Here is a 22882-nt window from a genome sequence, read left to right as displayed (position 1 = left end):
GGAAGTCTGAGCAACAATAAAGCTAGTGCTGGTGACAGCATTCCAGTTGAACGACTCAAAATCTTAAAAGACGATGCAGTAAAAGTGCTACATTCAATATGCCAGCAAATTTGGAAAACTCAATAATGGCCACAGGATTGGAAAAGGTCAGTTTACATTCCAATCCCAAAGAAGGGCAATGCCAAAGAATATTCAAACTACTGCACCATTGCACTCATTTCTCATGCTAGCAAAGTTATGCTCAAAATCCTACAAGCTAGGCTCCAGCAATATGTGGACCGAGAACTTCCAGAAGTACAGGCAGGATTTCGAAGAGGCAGAAGAACTAGAGATCAAATTGCCAACATACGCTGGATCATGGAGAAAGCTAGGGAGTTCCAGAAGAACATCTATTTCTGCTTCATTGACTATGCTAAAGCCTTTGATTGTGTGGAGCACAACAAATTGTGGCAAGTTCTTAAAGAGATGGGAATACCAGACCATCTTATTTGTCTCTTGAGAAACTTATATACAGGTCAAGAAGCAACAGTGAGAATTGAACATGGAATCACTGATTGGTTCAAAATTGAGAAAGGAGTTCGGCAAGGCTGTATACTGTCACCTTGCCTATTTAACTTGTATGTGGAGCACATCATGAGAAAGGCGGGATTAGAAGAGTCACAAATCGGGATCAAGATCGCAGGGAGAAATATCAACAACCTCAGATATGCAGATGATACCACTCTAATGGCAGAAAGTGAAGAGGAACTAAAGAGCCTGTTAATGCGGGTGAAGGAGGATGGTGCGAAAGTTGGCTTGAAACTCAACATCAAGAAAACAAAGATCATGGCACCCAGACCTCTCAATTCCTGGCAAATAGATGGGGAAGAAATGGAGATAGTGACAGATTTTATTTTCCTGGGCTCCAAGATCACTGCAGATGGGGACTGCAGCAAAGAAATTAAAAGACGCTTGCTCCTGGGGAGGAAAGCTATGGCAAATCTAGACAGCATCCTAAAAAGCAGAGACATCACCCTGCCAACAAGAGTGTGTTTAGTCAAGGCTATGGTATTCCCAGTTGCAATGTACGGCTGCGAAATTTGGACCATAAGGAAGGCCGAGCGTCAAAGAATTGAGTCTTTTGAACTCTGGTGCTGGAGAAGACTCTTGCGAGTCCCTTGGACTGCAAGGCGAACAAACCGGTCAGTCCTAGAGGAGATCAGCCTTGCCTGCTCCTTAGAAGGCCAGATCCTGAAGATGAAACTCAAATACTTTGGCCACCTCATGAGAAGGAAGGACTCCCTGGAGAAGAACCTAATGCTGAGAGAGATCGAGGGCAAAAGAAGAAGGGGACGACAGAGAATGAGGTGGCTGGATGGAGTCACTGAACAGTAGGTGCAAACTTAAATGGACTCCGGGGAATGGTAGAGGACAGGAAGGCCTGGAGGATCATTGTCCATGGGGTCGCGATGGGTCGGACACGACTTCGCACCTAACAACAACAACATAATGAAACAAATCAAAAGAAATGCATTAACATTATGCACGGGCCAGAATATCCATGCTGGCAGTGGCAGGGCATCAGGGAAAATCTCCGATTATGCACTCCAACACCACCAGCGTAGACATGGCCCGACCCAGGCCATGGGAGGCTCATGTTATCAGAATGCGGGAACTTCTGCAGTCCTGGGATACTGTGGGCACAGACAGGGGCTGGGGTGGGCCGGTGCTGTGGATAATCTCCAGCACTGGGCCTTTCAGCATGCCCAGCCCCAACCCACGGTGTCCCTGTAGGGACACCGCATGCCTCTGCAAGCTCCGCGGAATTGTGGAGCTGCCAGGGGTGTCCCCTGCTGTAGCCTGTGGTGGGAGCCCAGCCCCTCCCCACTCCCCTCCGACCACTACCACTGAGGGCTGCATCCCAGGCTTCCCGGCCTCAGCGCAGTGTGTGTGTGCTCACTACGCCGGGGCATCAGTATACACCAGGGAGCCCCGTCCCCGTGTGTACATGGGGAACGGCGGGGTATCTTGCCTTGCTGCAATAACACGGCAGCTGCCTGGTGTGAAAGCCGCCGTGCATAACAGGTCACTGTGTGGGTATAAAATCAGCAGCCCTTTTAATGAGAGAGATGGAATAAGGGAATGTGATCTTGAGTCAGTCAACCTAGCCTACATCACAGGGGATACAGGGAAGGGACCATGTACATGTTGTAATCAACAACGTGATAAAATTACATTTATCTATAATTTAAATTATATAATAAAATCATAATTGTTTCTAAGTGATCATAGCAGCTATATCACGAAATGATTTGTTGTTGAGCATTTCAGTCTTGACCTCACTTCAGATTCAGGGGGGATCACGTAGAGGGAGTCCTGTTGATGTTCACTCAGTTGTCTCGGTGTTCATTGGCACAACCCAAATGCCTGGCAGAAGAGCTCTGAATGAGCGCCCTGCTTGGCTGCAAGTTCCCTTTAAAAGACTACTGTGACCTTCAGTGTTCAAAACTAGAGGAAAAAGAGAAGTGGGCTGCAATCCTGAGAGGAAAATATTCTTTCTCTTGGAGAAAAAAAGTTAGAATTGTATCTGAGTGTGTCAGCAAAACAGAAAACCCCTATCTAGAAATCATAGCCGTCTTGAAATACATAAACTGCAACCCACAATATCCTTTAGAAAAAAATCTATTCCTCTTATCTCCTTCTGACCTTTTCTTTCTCTTACAAAAAAGAGGTGTTTTTAACTCACTGGGGAAAGTCACATACACTCACTTTTAATGCTGCTAGCGCTGACAGATCTTTTCCTACATCTCAGTAGATTTCCCTTCCTGTAACCTCATCACTGTTCATTGTATCACATTCATTAGCAAAGAACCTGGCTTGGATACTAATGGATTCTAAGATTCTGTGGCCTATGAATAAGGGCTCCTTAAGCAGTACTTCAAGAAACCAATCTTACCTGAAAACAAATTTGTCATCATCTCAAACACTCGGACTCAGACAAGTATTAAAAGTTCAGAATACTGAGTACTGCCTCATATGCAGCTTTTACATTTTCATAATTAAAATATTTATAACCCACACCTTTTTGTGACTCAAAGTCACTTATAATTCCAAATTTAAAATATACAAAGTACAACAAAACCGCAAATAACTATCCCCTGAAAAATTCGGCAGCTACTGAATATTTTAAATTAAAATATCATTCCTAGTAGCAGCCAATTTCTCTGCCTCAAGATTTTGGTCATGAAAAGGTGTTATCTGTGTCTCTGACAACTGCATCCTTCTATCTGTCCAGTATGGAGAAAACAGCAGAAGTTATAACATTTTCCAGCTGCATTATTATATCAAATAGAACTTTAGTAGAATTGTGTGATTTTTTTTCAGTGTCTGTAATGTTTGATGATTTAAGTTTTGGTTTTTCTACTGTTTCTCCCCTAGAAATACTTACAAGCCCATGGCCTATTGAGGAGAGAATGTGTGGAAGAAAGCATAACAGACTGACATTTGTGTGGAAGACAAATGGCCCCAACTTTATTGGAAACAAACCAAGGAGCATTGACACTGCATGGGGATGGATCCAACATCAAACAACCCAACTTTTGCCTTAGGAAACCCACCTACCTCCTGGTCTGGCCGCTGGGGGTGAGAACCAAGAAGTGGCAATGTTGTGGGGATCACATAATTTGAGGGACTGTCTAACTCCCTATGCCCTGTGCAAGGCATTACACTCTGTGAGCTCAAATAGGTTGGAGATCCCTGGCCCATATGCAACTAACCTGGCCTTGAACCAGGGCCTTTTTAATCCTGGCCCCTAACTGGTGGAATGAGCTCCCAGAGAATCTGAGGGTCCTAATGGAACTGACTTGGTTCCACAGCACCTGCTAGACAGGGATCTTCCACCAGGCATTTGATTGAGGCCAGGCTGAGAAAATGTCTTTATCCCCCCTCCAATGTCCCAATATTCCCTGGATGTTTGGCAGAGGTAGGTAGTAGGTTTAGTGTGGGTTGGAGATAGTGGAGATGTTTTTTTTAATTCTATTGTTTATTTTTGTATTTTACTGTTATGAATTGTTGTTGTGAGCTTCCATGAGTTGGTTGGCCACGAATGGTGGCATACAAATTTAACAAATAAATAAATGGGAACCAGTCACTAAGAGGTTACCTTACCACGTGGTGGTGAAGCTGGATAACAGCTCCCAAATTGAGCAAGCTGCTAATGGCTTTACTTTAAGGGAGTCCCAAAATGAAGGAGTTGGGCACACAGCCCCCCCCCCCATGGCTCTGTCCCGATGCCCAAGCTGTTATGAGTCAAAGCACAAACAATAGCACAAAACATTCCACGACCAGAAGAGGTAGGTTGGGTGGGAGAGCCAAAGATCCACAAAACAGGAAGAGGCACTTGGCCATGGAGATTTAAATGCTTATGAGATGCCCACCAAAATGGCCATAGTTCCAGCACTCCCAGCACAGCTCCTGGCCCTGAAGTAATGATGTGGCAGACTGGCCAAGAAATGCCATTGGGTATAAGCCTTCAGCACAGCCAGCCTATCTACATGGCTGCAGCAGCAGATGAACTATTTCCTTGCTTCACTCTTTGCCTGGGGCACTTGGTAAGTCAAGCTTGCATGTTTCCTTCCATACAGCCACTCATGGAACAATTTGATTCCCACTAGCAGTCACTACTATTGTTATAGTAGTGGCATCAGTCCAGTAATCTGGGACATGACAAGGTCATTTTGAACTCTGGATTCAACTATTTTTTGACAGTAATAGATACTTCAAACATAAAACATAAGACAACAAAATGAACACGATCTCATCCCATCCCTACTTCTCCTCAGATGGGAAAACTTGATTTGGTACATACTTACTCTGTTAAGTATGACGATCAACAGGGTTTATTAGTCCCACTGATCCCACAAACTGTGGTCTGGCTTACATTCCCAAAAGCTGTCACTGACGGCATCCCCACAAACAAGAACTTCCCAAAGGGACAGGTGCCAAGAATGAGAATCAGTGTGAGAGGCATCTGGATCTCAGGCACGAACTGAAAACATGCCACCTGCCCATCCCTTAATATGCAATGCACAGTCCAAAGGCCTAAAGTGTGCATCGTGTTTAACAGTAAGAACTTCTGAACAACCAAATGATTGATTTAAGACCATCTTCCCACAGACAATGTGGCATCTCACATTTTTCTTAAATGAAATTAGTCTGGGAGATCCCGATACTTCTTTTTTTTTTGGGGGGGGGGAATATACATAGCACAAAAAATTCTGATCCTAGAATACCTGTAGATAAAGTTTTTATATGGGAAAAAAGCATTTTGGGGGATACTGTTAGCTATGATACCTGAAATGGATATACTCTTGCTCTTTAGTGCATCAAAGAGAAACTTGTATAGGTGCAGCTAAAGTAACATCCTATGCAAGTAGGGCAAACTTGTCCAGCTCAGCCCTGCTTGTCAAAGAAAATTCTCTTTTGCCCCAGCCATTAGTTGAGGTCAGTGTATACAATAGTTCTAGGTTTCTTAGAACCACTGGGTTAAAAAATTCAGCTGCAATATAATTGAGCACTTGGGGATCCAGTTTTACCCTCTAGGGATAAGCAAGTTCCATCCGTTCTGTTCTTTTATGGTTCTGTGAGTTTGCTTTGCCAAGTAATCTACATCCTTTGAATTCCTGTTTTTAACTAAGGACATTCCTACAAAGAATTTTTGAATTAAGGTACGTACAATTTTCTGGTCCTTGAATTTACCTACAAGTGATGTGCTCATGCATATTGATAAGAAGGTGGGGGGGGGCTGTGTTTTTGATGGAATGGGATGCTTGTATCCATATTCTTCTTGCATATAATTTTATTTTGATGCAGTTATTTGTATGATCACATCAAATTCATTTTTACACTGGACTCAAACTTTTTTCTGCTGTTTCAGACCAATACGACTACCCACTTGAATCTATGCTAGGAAAGAGTTAATTAGTTATACTGCAAGTGTGACTAATTCATGAGTAAGATCTTTAATTTGTATTTAAAGCTTGTGTGGTCTCTTCTCTTGAGGATCTCTTGAAATACCCCAAATACCTTATTTTATGTTAGCAGCTCAATCTTAGGAGGCAAGCTGTATGTATAAATACAGGTCCTAATTTTCTGATGGCCCACTAGAGAATTAGTAATTAACTACTGGCTTTATTTATATCCTGTGTTTAATCTATCATTGAATTTAGGGAAGTGTACATCGTGCAGTGATTCTAGAATGTCTTGGACATACCAGATACAGACCTTCTGAATTTCTGCAAGATTGCTCTTTCACGTGCCTCCTATAAATCTGTACCCTCCAAAATTCATTGGTGTTCAAGGCTCTTTGTTATTTTTGATGTCCCATTGTGTCACTCATTCATTTTCTGTGTTTGTGGTCTGTCACTCTTCTAATGCTGTGCTGAGTTCAAAAACCATCCATCTACAAATCTACCAATCTGATAGGTGGACCATTACTAAAGTCACACACCAGTTGCAAATACAGTAGTTTCCTTTATCAGCTCCTCCTATCTTGCTCAACTAGCCTACCCTATATGGATAAATAAACGTCACTTGAAAATTAATCCAAACCTGAGTACAAACATGGACTGAAAGTGAGTGGAATGTTATACTAGGAGCCGGGGAAATGTGTGGGCATGTTTGTCCACGAAATCTACAGAAGGGAGGGGGACAGAATTACTCAGGTTAACCTGTTTCATAAGGCATCTGCATAGATAAAATATGGGAAGTGTCATATCCTGCTGGGAAACTGGAAGAAAGGATGGGACAAAGAAATCTTTATAGCCAATATTAAAGTGGCTGCCTCATGCCAATCATAAAAGTAACAAAACCAGGCCACCCAGACAAGGTGCAGAACTTAATCAGTTGACTTCCCCAGGTATGCAGAAAAATAGGGCATTCTAAATTAAACAGCATAGAAAAATCCTCCCAAGAGTGAGCATGATGAGGATTGCTTGTGCCTCAGGAGGGACAAAATGTTGAGTTTGCCTGCTGAATTTTGAAAGCTTTTAAACTCCTTGCAGGAGTTAATAAAGTTAGGGAACTGCAACATTTGGTACAGACATGATCACCAAGTGAACTTACCTTTCTTGGTTACATCAAACAGACCGAATCTCCTTGACAGTGCCAAGCAACCTTTAGAGCCTATGAAATAGTTGCTTCTTTGACATGCATGTGTTATTAACTTTTCCATTCCATGTCTCAGTGTGGTTGTCATTAAAAACAAACAAAAACAAAACAAAAACCATCCAGAACTGCAAATATTACATGGTTTCTACAATTAGGCAAAAATCTCGGTGACAGTATATTAGTACTAATTGGTTCAAATTGGAGGTGGAACTCTATGGAGTTATACTTCCATGATATCACTAATCAGAGAGGTAAGTATAAGAATAGAAAAAGAACCACGCTGAATCAGACCAAAGACCCATCTAGTCTAGCATTCTGTGTACACAGTGGCTGAGCAACTACCTCTAGGAAGCCCCAAAGAACTATAAACTAGAGACACACAGAGACATCTAACTGGTAGGCCTAAATTCAAACAGAATGATCGCCTTTTAGCTATGTGATTTTCAAAACTGGAAGCAACAGAGTGAAGCACAATTGTGACAAAAAGTATTGTAATCTATTATCAGTGAAGTTCTCTTCTACCAGGCCACCATGATTGTTGCCCAGTGGTAGAAATAGTGTTTTGGTGACAAATGGTATATAGAATGACTGTTTCATATTTTATTTTGGTGACTGTGGCAAGCAGTTCAGACAGAAGTCGGCAACCAGCATTATGTTTTCCAACATGTGACTGTAAACACACAAACTGGGCACTTTCAGATTTGTTTGGACACATCTAAGCAGATTAAGAGCAGGATGTGGTAGAATCACTGGGTTCCTAAACATCTCTAAATGCAATTCTAAAAGCCTAGCCCCCATCCTTGAACAATTTAATCAGTGGTGGACACTCACAATATGTGAGGCGTGCATGCCTCTGACACTGTACTGCCAAAACAGACCCCAGAGACAAGATCTCTGCATTAAATCTCATCTTACCTTCACATCTTTCACATTCATCCTCGTCCCTTCCTTCCCAACAAAGATGTCATCAACGTCAACAAGAATGTACCTGTCTAGGGACAATGTAAGCATCTTCCCTGACAAGAAGGAGATGGCATCTATAAAAATAAGTTTATGCAGCCAAAAGTTCAAGTTGTTTCCAAAGAGGACTCTCTGAATCCCATCGTGAAGGCCCAGGTCCTGAATCACTGTAGCATAGAGAGAAATCTTAGGCAGTGATGCTGGGAATGGTTTGGAAGCCTGAAGTTCTGTTAAAAGCACTGGTTGGTAAGTGGAGTGATTATAGTGGAAAATGGTCCAGTCTTCCCCAGGTAATGGGCCTTTCTCAACCCTTCGGGCTTTGGTAATATGCAGTAGAGGAGACTGGGGATTTACTAAGCAGTTCTGAAGAGCTACATTATTGTAAAGATGCAATGGAAATCCTTTGAGTCTCGTGCTTGACAAGCTGTTCTCATTGGCTTTATGAAAACCAATTATGCTAACACTGTATTCCACACAGTATTTTTCCAGAAGTTCTCTATTCCATGAATCCATGGATGTGTACTTCAAAATATTTTCATATATTACAAGTATATATTTCCCTTTGCCATTATCTGCCAGAGGGGGTATGTCCCCTTTTCCGGATGCAATCACCATCTGATACGGAAATCGACTGGACTCCAGAATGGCTATGATGTCCTGGCCAAGCTGAGAGTATTGGCTTTCGACAAACAGCAGCACAGTAGGGTCAGTCCTAGATGGATCAATTGGCTTAGCAATTTTAAGTTCCATGGATCTGTATGGTAAAAGCTTAAGGTCCTCACACTCCGCCCCTCCAGTGGTATCAAGTAGGGCAATTTCTTGCTTGTGACCTGCATACAAGTAATAGGCAGAAATGACGATGCTCACCAAACAAAAGGTGGCTAGGAGGATTACTAGTGTTCGGAAACTTCTATGAAGTTTCAGAATCAAATTCATTTTTTGCAGCACTTCAATGTTATTTTTTTAAAAACAATTGGCTTTTTCCTTCTAAAGTGCCATTATAAACAGACCAAGAGACGGGATCCATACTACGCTTGGCAAATTCATGTGACCATTGCAATACATTTATAAGGGGGGAGCGCAAGGCTACAAAACTCTTAGAGTTGGAAGATCATGAAGCTGGAAATCTGTATTGGAAGCAGCCTTCTCTGAGCACACCAGTTGCCAATAATCAATGGAGGAGACACTTAACATTATCTGAAACAAAGTGAGAAATTAGAGTAGGTTAAGAAAATCCATACAGCAATTAAAATGCGTTAATTAAATAAGCTAGTCACTTCTATAAAAATCCAAAGCATGAAAGTTTTATTGATTTCAGCATGGAGAGTGACAGCCAGATGCCTTCCTGCTATAATAATATATGAGGGGGGAAATACTTATATTTTGAAGTTGTTTTCTCAAATAAAGGCAAAATATAGACCTAGGGAAATCTTTAAGTCAGAGAACATTGAAAAACAACAACAACTTTTAGCTGGAGACATTTCCATTCTTATTACTGTAACGGATCTTTCATAAAAGCGGGGTTTGGAAAAAAATCATATTTCTAAAAGGCAACATCAGTTTGTTGAGCTCAATACCCTATACTCTCCAAGAAAAGCAGTTGAAATTTCTACATACCAATATCTCATCTTATAAGAGTCCAGGTGAACTAAGAACAAAGAGCAATTTCCATCAAAATTTTTCCTACAGTTTGTGCCTTTCAAGGTGCAGTGGCAGCAGCTTAGGCCATTAATGCTTGGCTGCCTTTAAAAATGGCTGACTTTGACCCAGCACAGAAGAAAAGGAGGAAACCTCAGAAGCCTGTGCCTCTCCCACCCCTCAGCGGACTGATTATTTTCACAACTGCTCAGGGGAACTGGTGCAGCTTACTGTGCCAGCCTCATCAGGGGCCAGACCGTGGGCCAAAGAGGAGGGCCAAAGAGGAGGCCAACTCAAATGCTTTGGCATTTATAAGAGGGAGGCTTCAGAGTACAGGAAGGGGGACAGGATGTGGTAATCTCCTCTCTGTGTTTCTGGGGCCATTCAGAGGGCCATGCAGTAGGCCATGGGGAGCAACCACCTGTAGGGTTAGGAATCAGAAATCCTCCTCCATACTTGATAAACACATACAATAAAGAAAATAAATTTAGTATCATTTTAACATAATTTATAATATGAACAATTCTTTCTGTTCATGAGTTTTCCCATTCTCATGCTGATATTAAGTGGCTGTTTTATTTACTTGTTAGAGAAGAGATGGTGGCCTAAGGATGTGATTGACAAACTCTTTGTCTCAGACATAGAAAATAAGGAATATGGCCCAGAATTTAAAATTATGATGATAGCTATGCAGTGCTAGATTAAGTCTTTATTGTGCTAACCTGATAGAAACATTGGTCTGCATGTTTTTCCATTGCACATCTTATGTTCAGGCATACTTGGATTTATTGTGTTGGTTGACTGTTTTTTTTTTAAAAAACCGCTTAGAGCAGAAGTCTCTCAAAATCTTACTACAAGGGGCTGACCAAAGAACTACTGTATCTGTAGCTAAGTTTCTGCTCTCTGTAAAAAGGAAACAGGCTAAATTAATGTCCTGTGTATAATCTACTTGGATTTTAACCCTTAAACTATTAGTCAAGATAAATTATGTATGCTGAGAACTATATGTAGGTAATTAATTTTACAGAAGTATTTTCCCCCTTCTGAGTGGCCTGTGTACTGTAAAAAGAAAGAAAGAAAGAACAAAATGGAACTAAACTGACCCATGTAGTATTAGTACTGTCAGAATCTCCTACTGTCTGCAACTAATGTCATAATTCATAGCAATATAAACTTTGTCAAAGAAACTTCAGATGCATTTGTATCATATAAAATGAATAAGTCTCTAATACAAGTATACTGAAAAATAAAAAAAGATTAAGTGAAATTCTCTGATGGGTTGTATTTTTAGTTTGTGGGCTCATCACATGGACAAATCACAGCAATTTAACTGTTGAAGTTTATCAAATCCTAAGTACTTTGTGGAATTTACAGTCTCATTTGAGATGTGAATGCTCTTTTTCATTGGGGGGGGGGGGAGACGACTGCTCTGCATTTTAGCTAATGTAAGAAATCTGAATTTTAAGATCAAAACCCTCTTTGGTTTTCATGCCAGATATATTTTTCAACACTAGAGGGCAATATGCTCTCGTTTTTTCTCTAGACAGGAATCGATATCAGCTGTCTATCCAGCAGGACACCTTACAAATCAAATTGATCTGCAATCAGCTATGAGGTCACAGTAATCTAAAGTAACAAGTAAAACACTTATTGTAGACTCAAGTGCTAAAGCAATAGATTTTAAGTGCTAATAAATTAGACATTGTGATAATTTTAATACTTACCAATTTTCTTACTCTGGACCTTTTGCACAGGTGAAGAATGCAGTATTAGAACACTGATGTTTTGCCCCTTGGTCTCTTTATCAGAGCTCCTTCTTTCCTTTGGATGACTCAGGCAGGAGAATTCTAAGCTATGGAAATAATATTTGGTGAGAATGCAAAGCTGTTCTCTAATTGAATCGCAGATATTAATAGAGCAAACGTATCCCTGAAATGTGGGAAATATCTTAACAGGCTTTGGCTGCAGGTTTATTTAACTGCCCCCTCCATGATACAACCCATCAGGAACTAGCAGAACCAGATTCCTTTGGAGGCTCCCGGCTTTATTTCAAAACAAGGTCTCATTTGTATTAAACTGCTATATGAACGGGCTTAAATCTCCCTTATTAAAATCAATGAGATTTAAGGCTGCTTCAATTTGACTAGACTGAATCCATGATTAGAACATATAAATGCTGAAAATAGTGGCATGTGATTGCTTAGATCCCACATCCTCCTGCCAACTGTAGCTCCCTGCTCACTCCAAATGCCTGATCCTTTGGGTTATGGGGATGGCAGCTGGATGAAGGACTCAATCAGGAACAGCCTTCCTGTCTTTCATGAGCAGAAAGAACTTTCCTATCTGCCAGGGTTCCCTTAGGAACAAAGAAACAAACAAAACGGTTGGCATTATGTCACTGTATTCTGTATTTTTTAATAAGACCAGTTGGCATCGAAGCTTACGCGCCAAAGAGTACCCTGCACCTCCACTTCAATTTGTGACTCCCCCACTTAAGGTAGGCATTAAAAAAAACACACACAGACATGGACAAAAAGGGTCTCTTTTTTCCGCATTGGGAACTTCACTGCCCCAGTACAGGACCACAAACCCAGGGTGGATGAGGTACACTGGGCCAAATGCTCCCCCATGTGGGAGAAGGAGGAGGTGGAGCAACCAGCTCAAACTCCAGCCTCCAGCTCGGCACAATTTCTCCAGTGTGGAAACGGTCTTTGCCTGTTCCAAGGCAATGCATCAACCACTAAATCACAGGGCTATACTGAGATGGCTATTCTCTTTGATATTCATCCTCTATAGGTTACAACCCTCTGACTGAAGTCAATGTATTCAAGATGTCAAGCAAAAACTTGGTATCCCAGCTACAGATGACTCATGTTATCTTTTTAGTTTTTGGTTACTTCTGATGCTATAAAGTGAGAGCTTCTCTGAGCTTATAAGAAATTCCCCATAGAAATATAGGAATCATATCTGCAAACTATTTGATCGACTTATTCAGAGACTTTTTCTGGGCATTTGTTCATTTATTCAAAGTGATTATTTATTTAAGAATGGGACAGCAAATACATAGCTGAGAAAGTAAAACGTCATACATGCTTTGCAAAATAGGAAGCTGAAGCAACTGGTCAGCCTGCTGTTTCAACAGCAGACGTATCACAGACGTCTCCAACATCACAGGAAAAGCCAGTATTAGGACAGGGGGTTACTTCTCTGAAGGGAATCCCTCAGTACAAATATCAGCCATGATGCTGGAAATCTCTGTTGACATTATTGTATGAACTCTATTACTATTAGAGATATGCAAAAATTCTCTTTATTGTTCTGAAATGTCTGCTGTTCTGTCCTGCAATACCCATGGAGGAGGGGACAAACCTGCAAACCATATTAAATATTTGTACCATTAAAAAAAAAAAACCTTTTGTACATGTGTGCCCCTTAGTAAGTCCACCCAGACCCAACTCTATGCTTTCTTTTACAATGGTCTGCATATCTATCCTGGATCCTAGAAAGTTCAATGATCAGTGAGCATTATTTAAGTCTTGTTCACATGTTACCATAAATGCACATATAACCCACGTACAGTGTATGCTTGATTGTCCCTCATATGTATGTTGGGTAATTCTTACGTTATAGTAAACACACATGCAGTTGAATACATGACATATACCCCACATATATCCAGGTACTGATCCCCTGTTTCATTTATCAAGTGATTGTATGCTGGCTCTTTCTTACTAACAGATGCACTCCCCTGCAGGCTGGATGTATGTACACTCACTGTAGCATGTGACTAGGGATTCAGCCTGCCTGGATTCTGCAAAGAGCTGTGGTGAAATAGATTTTCTACCCATCCTGGGGCAAACAAAGTCCTTTCATTTGGGGGGGGGGGGGTTGTAATTTACAAGAGGCTTGACATTCACTTTTTTTTTTTGAGACATTGCTATGGACACTCCACAATATGCAAAACCCCACTTGATCTTGAATAACTGTGTAAGAGCTGTAAAGAACAGCATTGAAAATGATAGGATTCCCACCTATCCCCTGTAGGAAATTAAAAGGCTCTTGTACAATAGATATTCATCTCTATAAATAAAGGATTTCTCCTTCAGATGCTGATTTCACTGGCAAGATGAGGAAACCATTCTGGCCGTTTTCAGTAACCTATATGATTTAGCATCTATTTATAAACTTCCTGTGCCTCTTAAAACTTTGATGATATTTCAAGAGCCAAACACAAAGCAACCCCTGTTCATTTATCACATTTAATGGGGATTTTCAGATGGTAGAACTGATTAGGCAATATGCCTTCAAGAACTACAGAACCACTGACAGGGAAAACATCCTTCATGCATCCAAGAAATTGTCATGTACTGTGCTCACTCTGTGTGGCAGAAGTAGCTGACCAAGTACTCAGTAAACAAGGTTCAAACCTAGGCTGATTCTGCACTTTGTTTTTACCATTGTCAATCCTGCTGAATTCAGATCGATTTGAACCTGGGTCTTCCTCCTATCCCCCCCCCCCAATTTAAACAAAGTGTTCTGCACTTGATTGGGGAAGCACAGAGCGGGGAGGGGAGCCAAGCGCAGTAGTTGGGGGGGGGGATTGGAGACAGCAGCTCACAGAGAACGAGGAGGGGGAAATAAATCCAAAAGGTAAATCTCTGCTGAGAGACGTATGGGCTTCTGGAGCACGGTCACTTTAAAACAGGGCAAAAATAAGTCTTGGGAGGGAAATCTTGCAACCGGGAGACAGGAAGTCTGAACTGATGTCCTGGCCAATCAGGGAAGACTGCTTTGCTACATCAGCATTGCAGGAAGTTAATCAAACAAAACACAGAAGATCTACACTAGACTACACTATACTACACTATACTACACTATACTGGGGGCTTTAAAAACTGGGTCTTCAAATACATATTCCTGAATATCGTGGGGGAAAGCTAGGGCCACTGTGGATCAATCATGCATGTTTGCAGAAGGAAAATTTAAAGCGCCCCAAATCAAAATGGAAATCGAATTTATTCAAGCTGGGAGAGAATAAAAAGCAAAGTGCAGACTCACCCCTAGTGTTGGTAAGGGCAGAGCTAGGAAATAATGTATCAGCAAGGAGTTAGTACTAGAACACAGAAAGTATGGTAGGAAGGCTGCAAAACCTCCTTTCACAGAGCTTAGGCATCTCAAGGCTGGAGTAATGGTCATCAAAGTAAAAAAAAATCTTCCAAACAAATCTAGAGAAAGATACACCAAAATCTCCATCTAATGGTTGGTAAGTATCTGAGGGCTGTTGATCTCTCTCCTGTTGGGGGTGGAAAGTTATTGTTTTTAATGCCCAAAGAGAAGCCAAGTTCATTTGTACTTCAGGTGTTCTACTAGCTGGCAGCAGACTACTTGGATGTGGCAGATACTTTCTGTTCAAATTCCATTGGGGTTTGTCATAAACTTCTCTTGCAGCAAAATCAGACTTTGTTCACATAGGTTGAGGTTTCCTCTTTGAGGGCCACCACTGATAACATGATAAAATACATCCTTGATGCGACTTGACAAATAATTGATAATTACAGAAACACATCCAGTATCTGAAGGCAATGCCACACAAGCATGAAGCTTTCCTCAATGGTAGTGCTAAGGTAACCAACTGATGTTGCCTTTCGGTAAAGACCTTGTATCCGGTTAGCACAAAGTGTTATGCAAAGACTTATTGTTCTTTCAACACTATATTTGGGTACATATTTTCCTAGACATGATTTGGTGCAAAGCAGTTGCATGTTAAAGATGGTTAAGCATCTGCTGGGGAAGCTCATATTGTGCTGGAGCAGATCATTTGGCAAGCTATTCAGATTTCCCCACTTCCTCACACATATTGGAAAGCATTGTGCAAATGGTCCATGGTTGTGATCACCACAAAAAATAAAGGCCTGCTTATAAATCAACATACTTTATCAAGCTACTTTGAATTTCTTTTGCAATTCCACAGAATCTTACTGTATTTTGCGTTCCTTTACACATAATCGTAAAACTACTAATCCTCAATCTTCTAAATCTAATATTGTACTGTCTAGGATGGCACTGTGAGACACATGGGTTTAGCTGTGCTGAAATGTGTTTTTTTCCCCCCTTTAAAATTATGCCTTTATGGTTGGCACTTGTGCTAGTGAGGTGGTAGAAGGCTTGGTGCAAGAGATCAATGGCTGAATCTGGCATACAGTTCCCTGCTTTTATCTCAGAGACTTTCATTATAAAAAATGACCCATCCTCATCATTGCTTTTTTATGTCCTTGCTCATACTTCTGAAATCTGCAAATCTAATGTTTCTGCTCTGATCCCTTCCACATCAGTAATAAAGACACCAACTGAATAACTAAGCAAACCTGGGGCCAGCACCTAGACAAGCCCTGAGGAATTGCAATCCAATACATTAAAATTTCTCATTGGGTTCTGAGAATAGTTTTTGGCTACCTTTTGGAGCATGTGTCAACTCATTGCTTGGAGCCAATCTGACTTAATTGAATTTTGCAAGTAACTTTTTGCGAGACACTATCAAATGCTTTGGTGAAGTCCATATATATTACATTTACTGCTGTTTTTGTACCGCTGCCAACAACACAATCAAGTTTCTGAGGTATGATTTGCTTTCCACTTTCAGCCAAGAGACCTGCATTAATGCAACATTAAGGTTGCTCTGTTAAAAAATAAAAAGGCCACGCATTGCAAATGGGAAGGCTCAAACAGCAGCATTAATTTGCACACATACTTAGTGGGTTTTATGGCACACAGCTGGCAAATGAACAGCCATGGGAAACTCAGAAGCAAAACAGGAAGCACACTATCAACGTGAATGATAACTCTGTTTATACCATTTGCACTAACAGATTGCACGGCAGTTCTCCAAATGTTCTGTCTTTACTACTCCCCAACATGCTGATTTATACTGCCAAAAGTTAAAAATAACAACAATAAAAGAATCAGATCCCGAACCTTAGGCCTCAGTCCTGAGATGTCTACTACTTCCATTTAGGGCCAAACTACACAATGCCACCCCCCCCACACACACACACACAAGTTGGAGGAACTCTCTTTCCCAGGACCAAATTTCTTTCACACAGCAGCTATGGGAAACATCATTTTTTAAAATCCTGCATGAGGCTGATTTGTCTCATGCTGTAGGAAGAGGGGTTTCTGCCTTTCCCCAGCTGACATGACCCCATTGAGGAGTTATTTGCATAACCTTGAGAGAGATGGTTTTTTTATACCCTGTTTTTCTCTACCAAAGGAGTCAAAGCAGCTTACAAATACTTTCCCCTTCCTCCCCCCACAACAGACACCCTGTGAGGAAGGTGGGGTGAGAGAGCTCTAAGAGAATTGCTCTGTCAGAACAGCCCTAAGAGAACTGTGACTAGTCCAAGGTCACCCAACTGGCTACATATGGAGCTGTGTACAGGGCTGTCAATGTCTGTGTCACACCTGGAAATCTCCTGCTATCACAGTTCATCTCCAGATGATCAGATTCTGGAGAAAATGGTTGCATTGAAGCAAGGATTCTATGGCATTATATCCTGCTGAGGTCCTTCCCACTATCACCCCCCAGCCTCCTCAGGCTCCATTTCCAAAAATCTCCAGGTATTTCACATTCCTAAAACCCACCTTCTTCAGGCTCCATTCCCAAAATCTCCAGGTGTTTCACAACCCAGAGCTGGAAATCCTATGCTTGTGGAGCCTCCTAAGCAAGCAATAGCTCATTGGCAGTATATGAATTAATACTTGCTATCTTCCTAGCTGAATTCCATACACCTCACTTATGGTCCTTCTGGGTCACCGAATGTTGATTCAGCCACAGTGGGCTGAATGTAGATAAGAAGGACAGAAGTAAAAAGAATTTATTGATGTGATATACCATTTGTGAGAAACCTGCCTTTACTAGCATAAATTAATTAAATTAAAGGATTGCTCATCTTTTTCAGGTATTCTGAATTCATGCCAGATTCTGTGTGTATGTTTCAGTCAGTGCATTACCCTACTGTCTCATATTCTAGAAACTCATCGTATTATCACACTGAATGCTGCCTGTATCCATTCTTATGTTTCTCTGTGAAATGGAAGGGATAAGGGACCTGTGAGCAAAACATTTTGCAATGCACTAAAACATAATGTGGGCAGAATGAATATAAAGTTTCAGAATCCCGCTAAGCCCTTTACAGTGTCAGAGAGATTGATCTCACTTTATCGCTGAAAGTTTCCCAAACTTCTGCATATTATTTAGCTCTGGTGTATTTCAAATGAATTTAGGGATTCCATCTTGGAATGTTTGCTCACATACTTAATAAGAGAAAAGAACCTTCGATTCCAAAACTTGGAAGTGAAAATACCATCCTTTCTTTGTCTTGTGTGAGCTCTTGTGCAAATCACTTTCATGCAGAGGGGTATCTTTCCATGGATCCCCCCTACCTGCAGAAGACACCCCATATTTTGAGGACTTTGGGGGGACTTTCCCAAAATAATAAACTGCTTTTCAGTAAATAGAGGTAGCTGTAGTGAGAAAAAAGATATTGGCAAATGATCTGTTTCTTTAACTTTGTTCCACTTGGCCGGATTGCTATTCTCTAATGGCATGGTGGTAGAAAGAGCCATCAAGTCATAACTGACTTATGGAGACTCCATAGGACTTTCAAGGCAAGAGATGCTCAGAGGCGCTTTGTCATTGGCTGCCTCCATGGCATGGCCCTAGTATTCCTTGGAGGTCTCCCATCTAAATACTGGCCAGCATTAACACTGCTTAGCTTCTGTGATCTGACAAGTTTGAGTTAGCCTAGGCTATGCCCATCTGAGCAACATTTATCAGAAAGCAAAAGCTTTTTGGATTTTTTTTTTAATTGAATCAGATCCACTCAGCTTTCCCACTTAATTTTGCCCAATTCCTCTTATTCTTCTGTTGTTCCATGTGGCTTTAGTATATACACATCCCATAATCCCAGCACAGCCTTTTTTGTGATCAATGGGTCCTTTCTTTCCCTTTTCACCAAATCAACTGACATTCTAGACGCCTTTATTTTTATGTTCATGAGTGCTTCAATGAGGAGAAAAATCACATTATTTTCTCATGTACTATGTTGTAAATATCAGCCTTATGGAGGGATTACTTCTAACCCAAAATTTGTTGGGATTAGAATATTAATCTCATTGCTTTTAATCTTACTAGAGCTGAATTGTGATTCCAGGTAAACAAGTTATGCTCTCCCTTCACCGTGCCATATATAAATTGCCCTATACACCATTGTGACACTAAGTAAAAGTTTGTAACATGCTTAGATATTTTCTATAACTGTCACTACAATCCTAAATGGAACTACACTTTTCTAAATTCATTGACATCAGATGAGTTATATTTGGTTTAGGAATATACTGTAAAAATAGAAAATGTCCATGGTACAATATACATATAAAGAAAAAAAAAGCGCTGGATACACACCCTGCAAATACTTTATAGTTTGGTGGGGTTTTTTTGTTTGTTTGTTTGTTTGCTCTGGAAGTTTTATTTATATGTAGTCATTTCAAAAACTGTTATATTTGGCTTATGTGCAATTAAAATCAGATTGACTATATGGAGCAAACGGGTGGAATTTTTAAACAAAAACTATTAGTCAGCAAGAAGTGACCTTTTCCCCCTCTTTGCCCTGCTAAGGGATATGAATGCAATCAGGTAGATACTCAAAATGTGTCTTAGAGCATTTTATGGAATTATGTTGACCACTAGAATCTGATTCCTGTTTCCTGCTGTTGCTTTAGTTACAACTTGAACAAAACAGCAACCTTGTGGCATTAAGGACTAACAAAATCTCATTCTAGCATAAATTTTGCATGGATTACATCCTAGTTCTCTAGATGCAGTGTCATTGATCCTCACAGGCAGGCCTTTTATATGAGAGGTCATTGAAAAATCCTTCAGAAATGCCAATGGTCCAAGAAATGCTGGAACTGCAAGATGAAATATGATTATGTAAAAGTCAAATCTAATGGTACAATAGCCATTCAGTCATTCCAGTAATTTAACAAACACCTCTGGATTGCATCTGGAGAATGGGTATAGTCTCAAAAACTCATGCAGGCATATAATTTTGTTAATGTGCCAATAAGCTGTTAATTTTTCTGCAACAAGCTAATATGACTACCCCTCTAGAACCCAAACAAAGAGAAGCCTCAGAAAATGGGACTCCTTCTTATTTATTTTGGCAACATTTTCTTTCCTTTCAGGTTCAGGACCAATTGAAATACCGCAAGATAATGTTTATCAAAAGTCATTTGCCTTGTGGCTAAGACATGCAGACTGACCCCACAAAGAGGAGAGCTTTTGTGTAGTGAAAGTGACTATTGATTTTAACAGTACTGGCAAATTAGTACATTTGCGAATATAGGTTTAACACATTAAGTACATTGTATGTACCTATATATAAGGTTGCTTGTTGTTTTGGTGCTTAGTTAGAACTCTTTTTGCAAGAGCTGCTTTAAGTCACTGTGAAAGTGAGTAAAGTGTGATATAAATATTCAAATAAATACAAGTGTAAATAATTTCTTGACACACCAATCTTGACACACCAAGAAGCTGCTTGTCAGCAGGTAGTGTTTACTTATTAAAATATTTTCTCTGAAAAATTGCAGGCTCAGAGCAAATAATGTAATCAATAAAGCCCCCACGTGCAGACAGCGCAAAACACAAAACAGTGATGATAACGTATCAGCCAGCCATACCTTATTCATGAATGTGTCAACAGAATGGGAAACATATGGGGAAAAGACTGTTTAATTTGACTTCCATTTGATATACCTTGTAACCCATCATAAATTTATCTCAACTGTTGTTAAAGTAAAGACTTCCAAGTGAGTCTCCCTGCTGTCAGTTGCATAGAGAGCTGTGCTTCTTGAATGGATATTCGGTGAGTTTTGAATCTTGCTGAACTCTCTGTTTTTTCCTTCTTCCTAGAATGCAAGTGTCGTTAACACCTACAGCAATTATAATCTCTATGACCCTATCAGCATCTACCATCAAACACATCTACCATCAAATGACAGGGTCTTAAGATCTAGACCTGGTAAATCAGCTTTCCTCCTCCATTTTTAATTTTTGGAGTATCTACCTAATGATGAGCTCTGAAGGCTTACATTTGGGCTATCCCTAATAAAAGGTATGATATAGATTTTGATTCTTCGGCCAGCATTATCAATTAGGTATAGCCTTCTCCATGACTCATTTAAATGCTTTTTAAAGAATGCCTCAATAGAGGCCCTACAAAAAGAAGGTAGGGATGGGATGGCTCTAACTTCTTGTAGGGACTAGTCCTGAAATATCAAGAGAGTCATTAAAAAAAACAAACCACCTGGAATGGACCAGTGTTTGAAACTCCATAGAAGAGGAGATAGAGAATTGGTGTTGGCTTTATAGACAAAGTTGACTCACAGAGTCATACGGGTACAGTCGATTCTTTGTGTATGTGAGTACAGCACCATGAAGGGATTTAACTGTTAATACTAGCACCTCTTGTGGCGCAGAATGGTAAGGCAGCAGTCATGCTGTCTGAAGCTGTCTGCCCATGAGGCTGGGAGTTCGATCCCAGCAGCCGGCTCAAGGTCCACTCAGCCTTCCATCCTTCCGAGGTCGGTAAAATGAGTACCCAGCTTGCTGCTGGGGGGTAAACGGTAATGACTGGGGAAGGCATTGGCAAACCACCCCGTATTGAGTCTGCCATGAAAACACTAAAGGGTGTCACCCCAAGGGTCAGACATGACCTGGTGCTTGCACAGGGGATACCTTTACCTTTACCTTACTAGCACCTTAGAAATAATGTGTCTTAATTAAGGGTGCCACCTCTGAGTTGGGAAATACCTGGAGATTGTGGGGGTGGAGCCTGGTGAGGGGAGGGCTGTTAGCAGGCTGCAATGCCATGTCCACCCTCCAAAGCAGCCATCTTCTTCAGGAGAACTGATCTTGATTGTCTGGAGATCTGACAAAACCACTCAAAAGCATTCTTAGCAACAACTCCATAAGAAGTATTCAGATGCTCCACATATTTGGCCAATGACAACACTAGCAGCACTATTTCCTCCAAACACTTGGATTTTCCAACCGGCATCACCTGTTTTTCTAGGTTCCGCTCACAGACACTTAAACGTGGCATGCCACAAACAGCCTAGGGCAGACATTTCTGTCTCTCCCCAGTTCACAAAATAAAGTGCCGGGTGTCATCAGCAATCAATGCTATGTCCCCTTATCTCAGCTTGAATGCAGGATGCTAAGTAAATTCATCTCAATGTTTTGCAAGTTCCTCTGGCTATTCAGATGAAATATGTTATACAAATCAAGGGGGGGAGGATCATTTCCCTCCCTGCTTTTCAAAGCATTCCCACTAGGAGGCACTACATAATTTCTCACCACATACTTTAGCAAGTAGTGTGGCACTTTAATGGAAGATACCAAATCATTATATTTGTATATTTCTCACTAAGTGTTGCCAAGGGAGAGGTTACTTTCAAACATTTTGAATGTGAATCTTTTTTCTTAAATATATGTGGAAGTTTTTTATAATTTTTGATGAAACCCAGGAACTCAGAGGCAATCCATGTAGCTGTTTTAAAATGTGTGCTTGTATGATAGCTTCACAACCCAAATAGCAATGACTAAGCCACCAATCTCATCTGAGTTTGGAAGCAAAATGGGTTTAGTTACAACTTGTATGTGGATGGGAGACCACCAAGGAAGTCTGGGGTCACTACGCAGAGGCAGGCAATGGCAAGCCATCACTGCTCATCTCTTGTCTTGAAAAGCCCATGGTCCTGGGGTCACCATGAGTCAGTGATGCCTTGGCAACACACAGTTATTACTATATCATGCTCTGTCCCCAAACAACAGCTGTTATGGTGCATTCTGTATCAGTTGAAGTTTTGAGGTTCCCGTATATACCCATTGCAAGAGCCCAGTCTAGAAGTTAGGGCAACGTGGATTGTTGTCGCTTGGTTAGGAGAACCCAAACAAAGACAGAAATCACTGATCAGATGCATGTGACACAGGCATTCCACCAGGATAATGATTGCTTGTGTACAAGCAGGAGAAAGCTTGATTCAATAAGTACATCTAGTACACCAAAATTTCAGGGAA

At 40.9% G+C, this 22882-nt stretch overlaps 1 protein-coding gene across 2 annotated transcripts in view; it reads right to left on the bottom strand.

The window, feature by feature from the left end:
- Positions 1-22882, bottom strand: part of NDST4 (N-deacetylase and N-sulfotransferase 4) — a 136828-nt gene that overhangs the window by 107383 nt on the left and 6563 nt on the right. For both annotated transcript variants that reach the window (XM_077300473.1, XM_077300472.1), the window contains exons 2-3: positions 11469-11596; positions 8062-9303 (exon numbers count right to left, since the gene is read on the bottom strand). In XM_077300473.1, the coding sequence (XP_077156588.1) occupies positions 8062-9042 (981 nt within the window). In that variant the 5' untranslated portion in view covers positions 9043-9303; positions 11469-11596. The remainder of the gene's footprint in view (positions 1-8061; positions 9304-11468; positions 11597-22882) is intronic.

Source organism: Paroedura picta, chromosome 10 (genome assembly GCF_049243985.1).
Source record: "Paroedura picta isolate Pp20150507F chromosome 10, Ppicta_v3.0, whole genome shotgun sequence".
NCBI lineage: Eukaryota > Metazoa > Chordata > Lepidosauria > Squamata > Gekkonidae > Paroedura > Paroedura picta.
The sequence above is the reverse complement of the archived record's forward strand: the minus strand, read 5'-3'. Positions and strand labels throughout refer to the sequence as shown.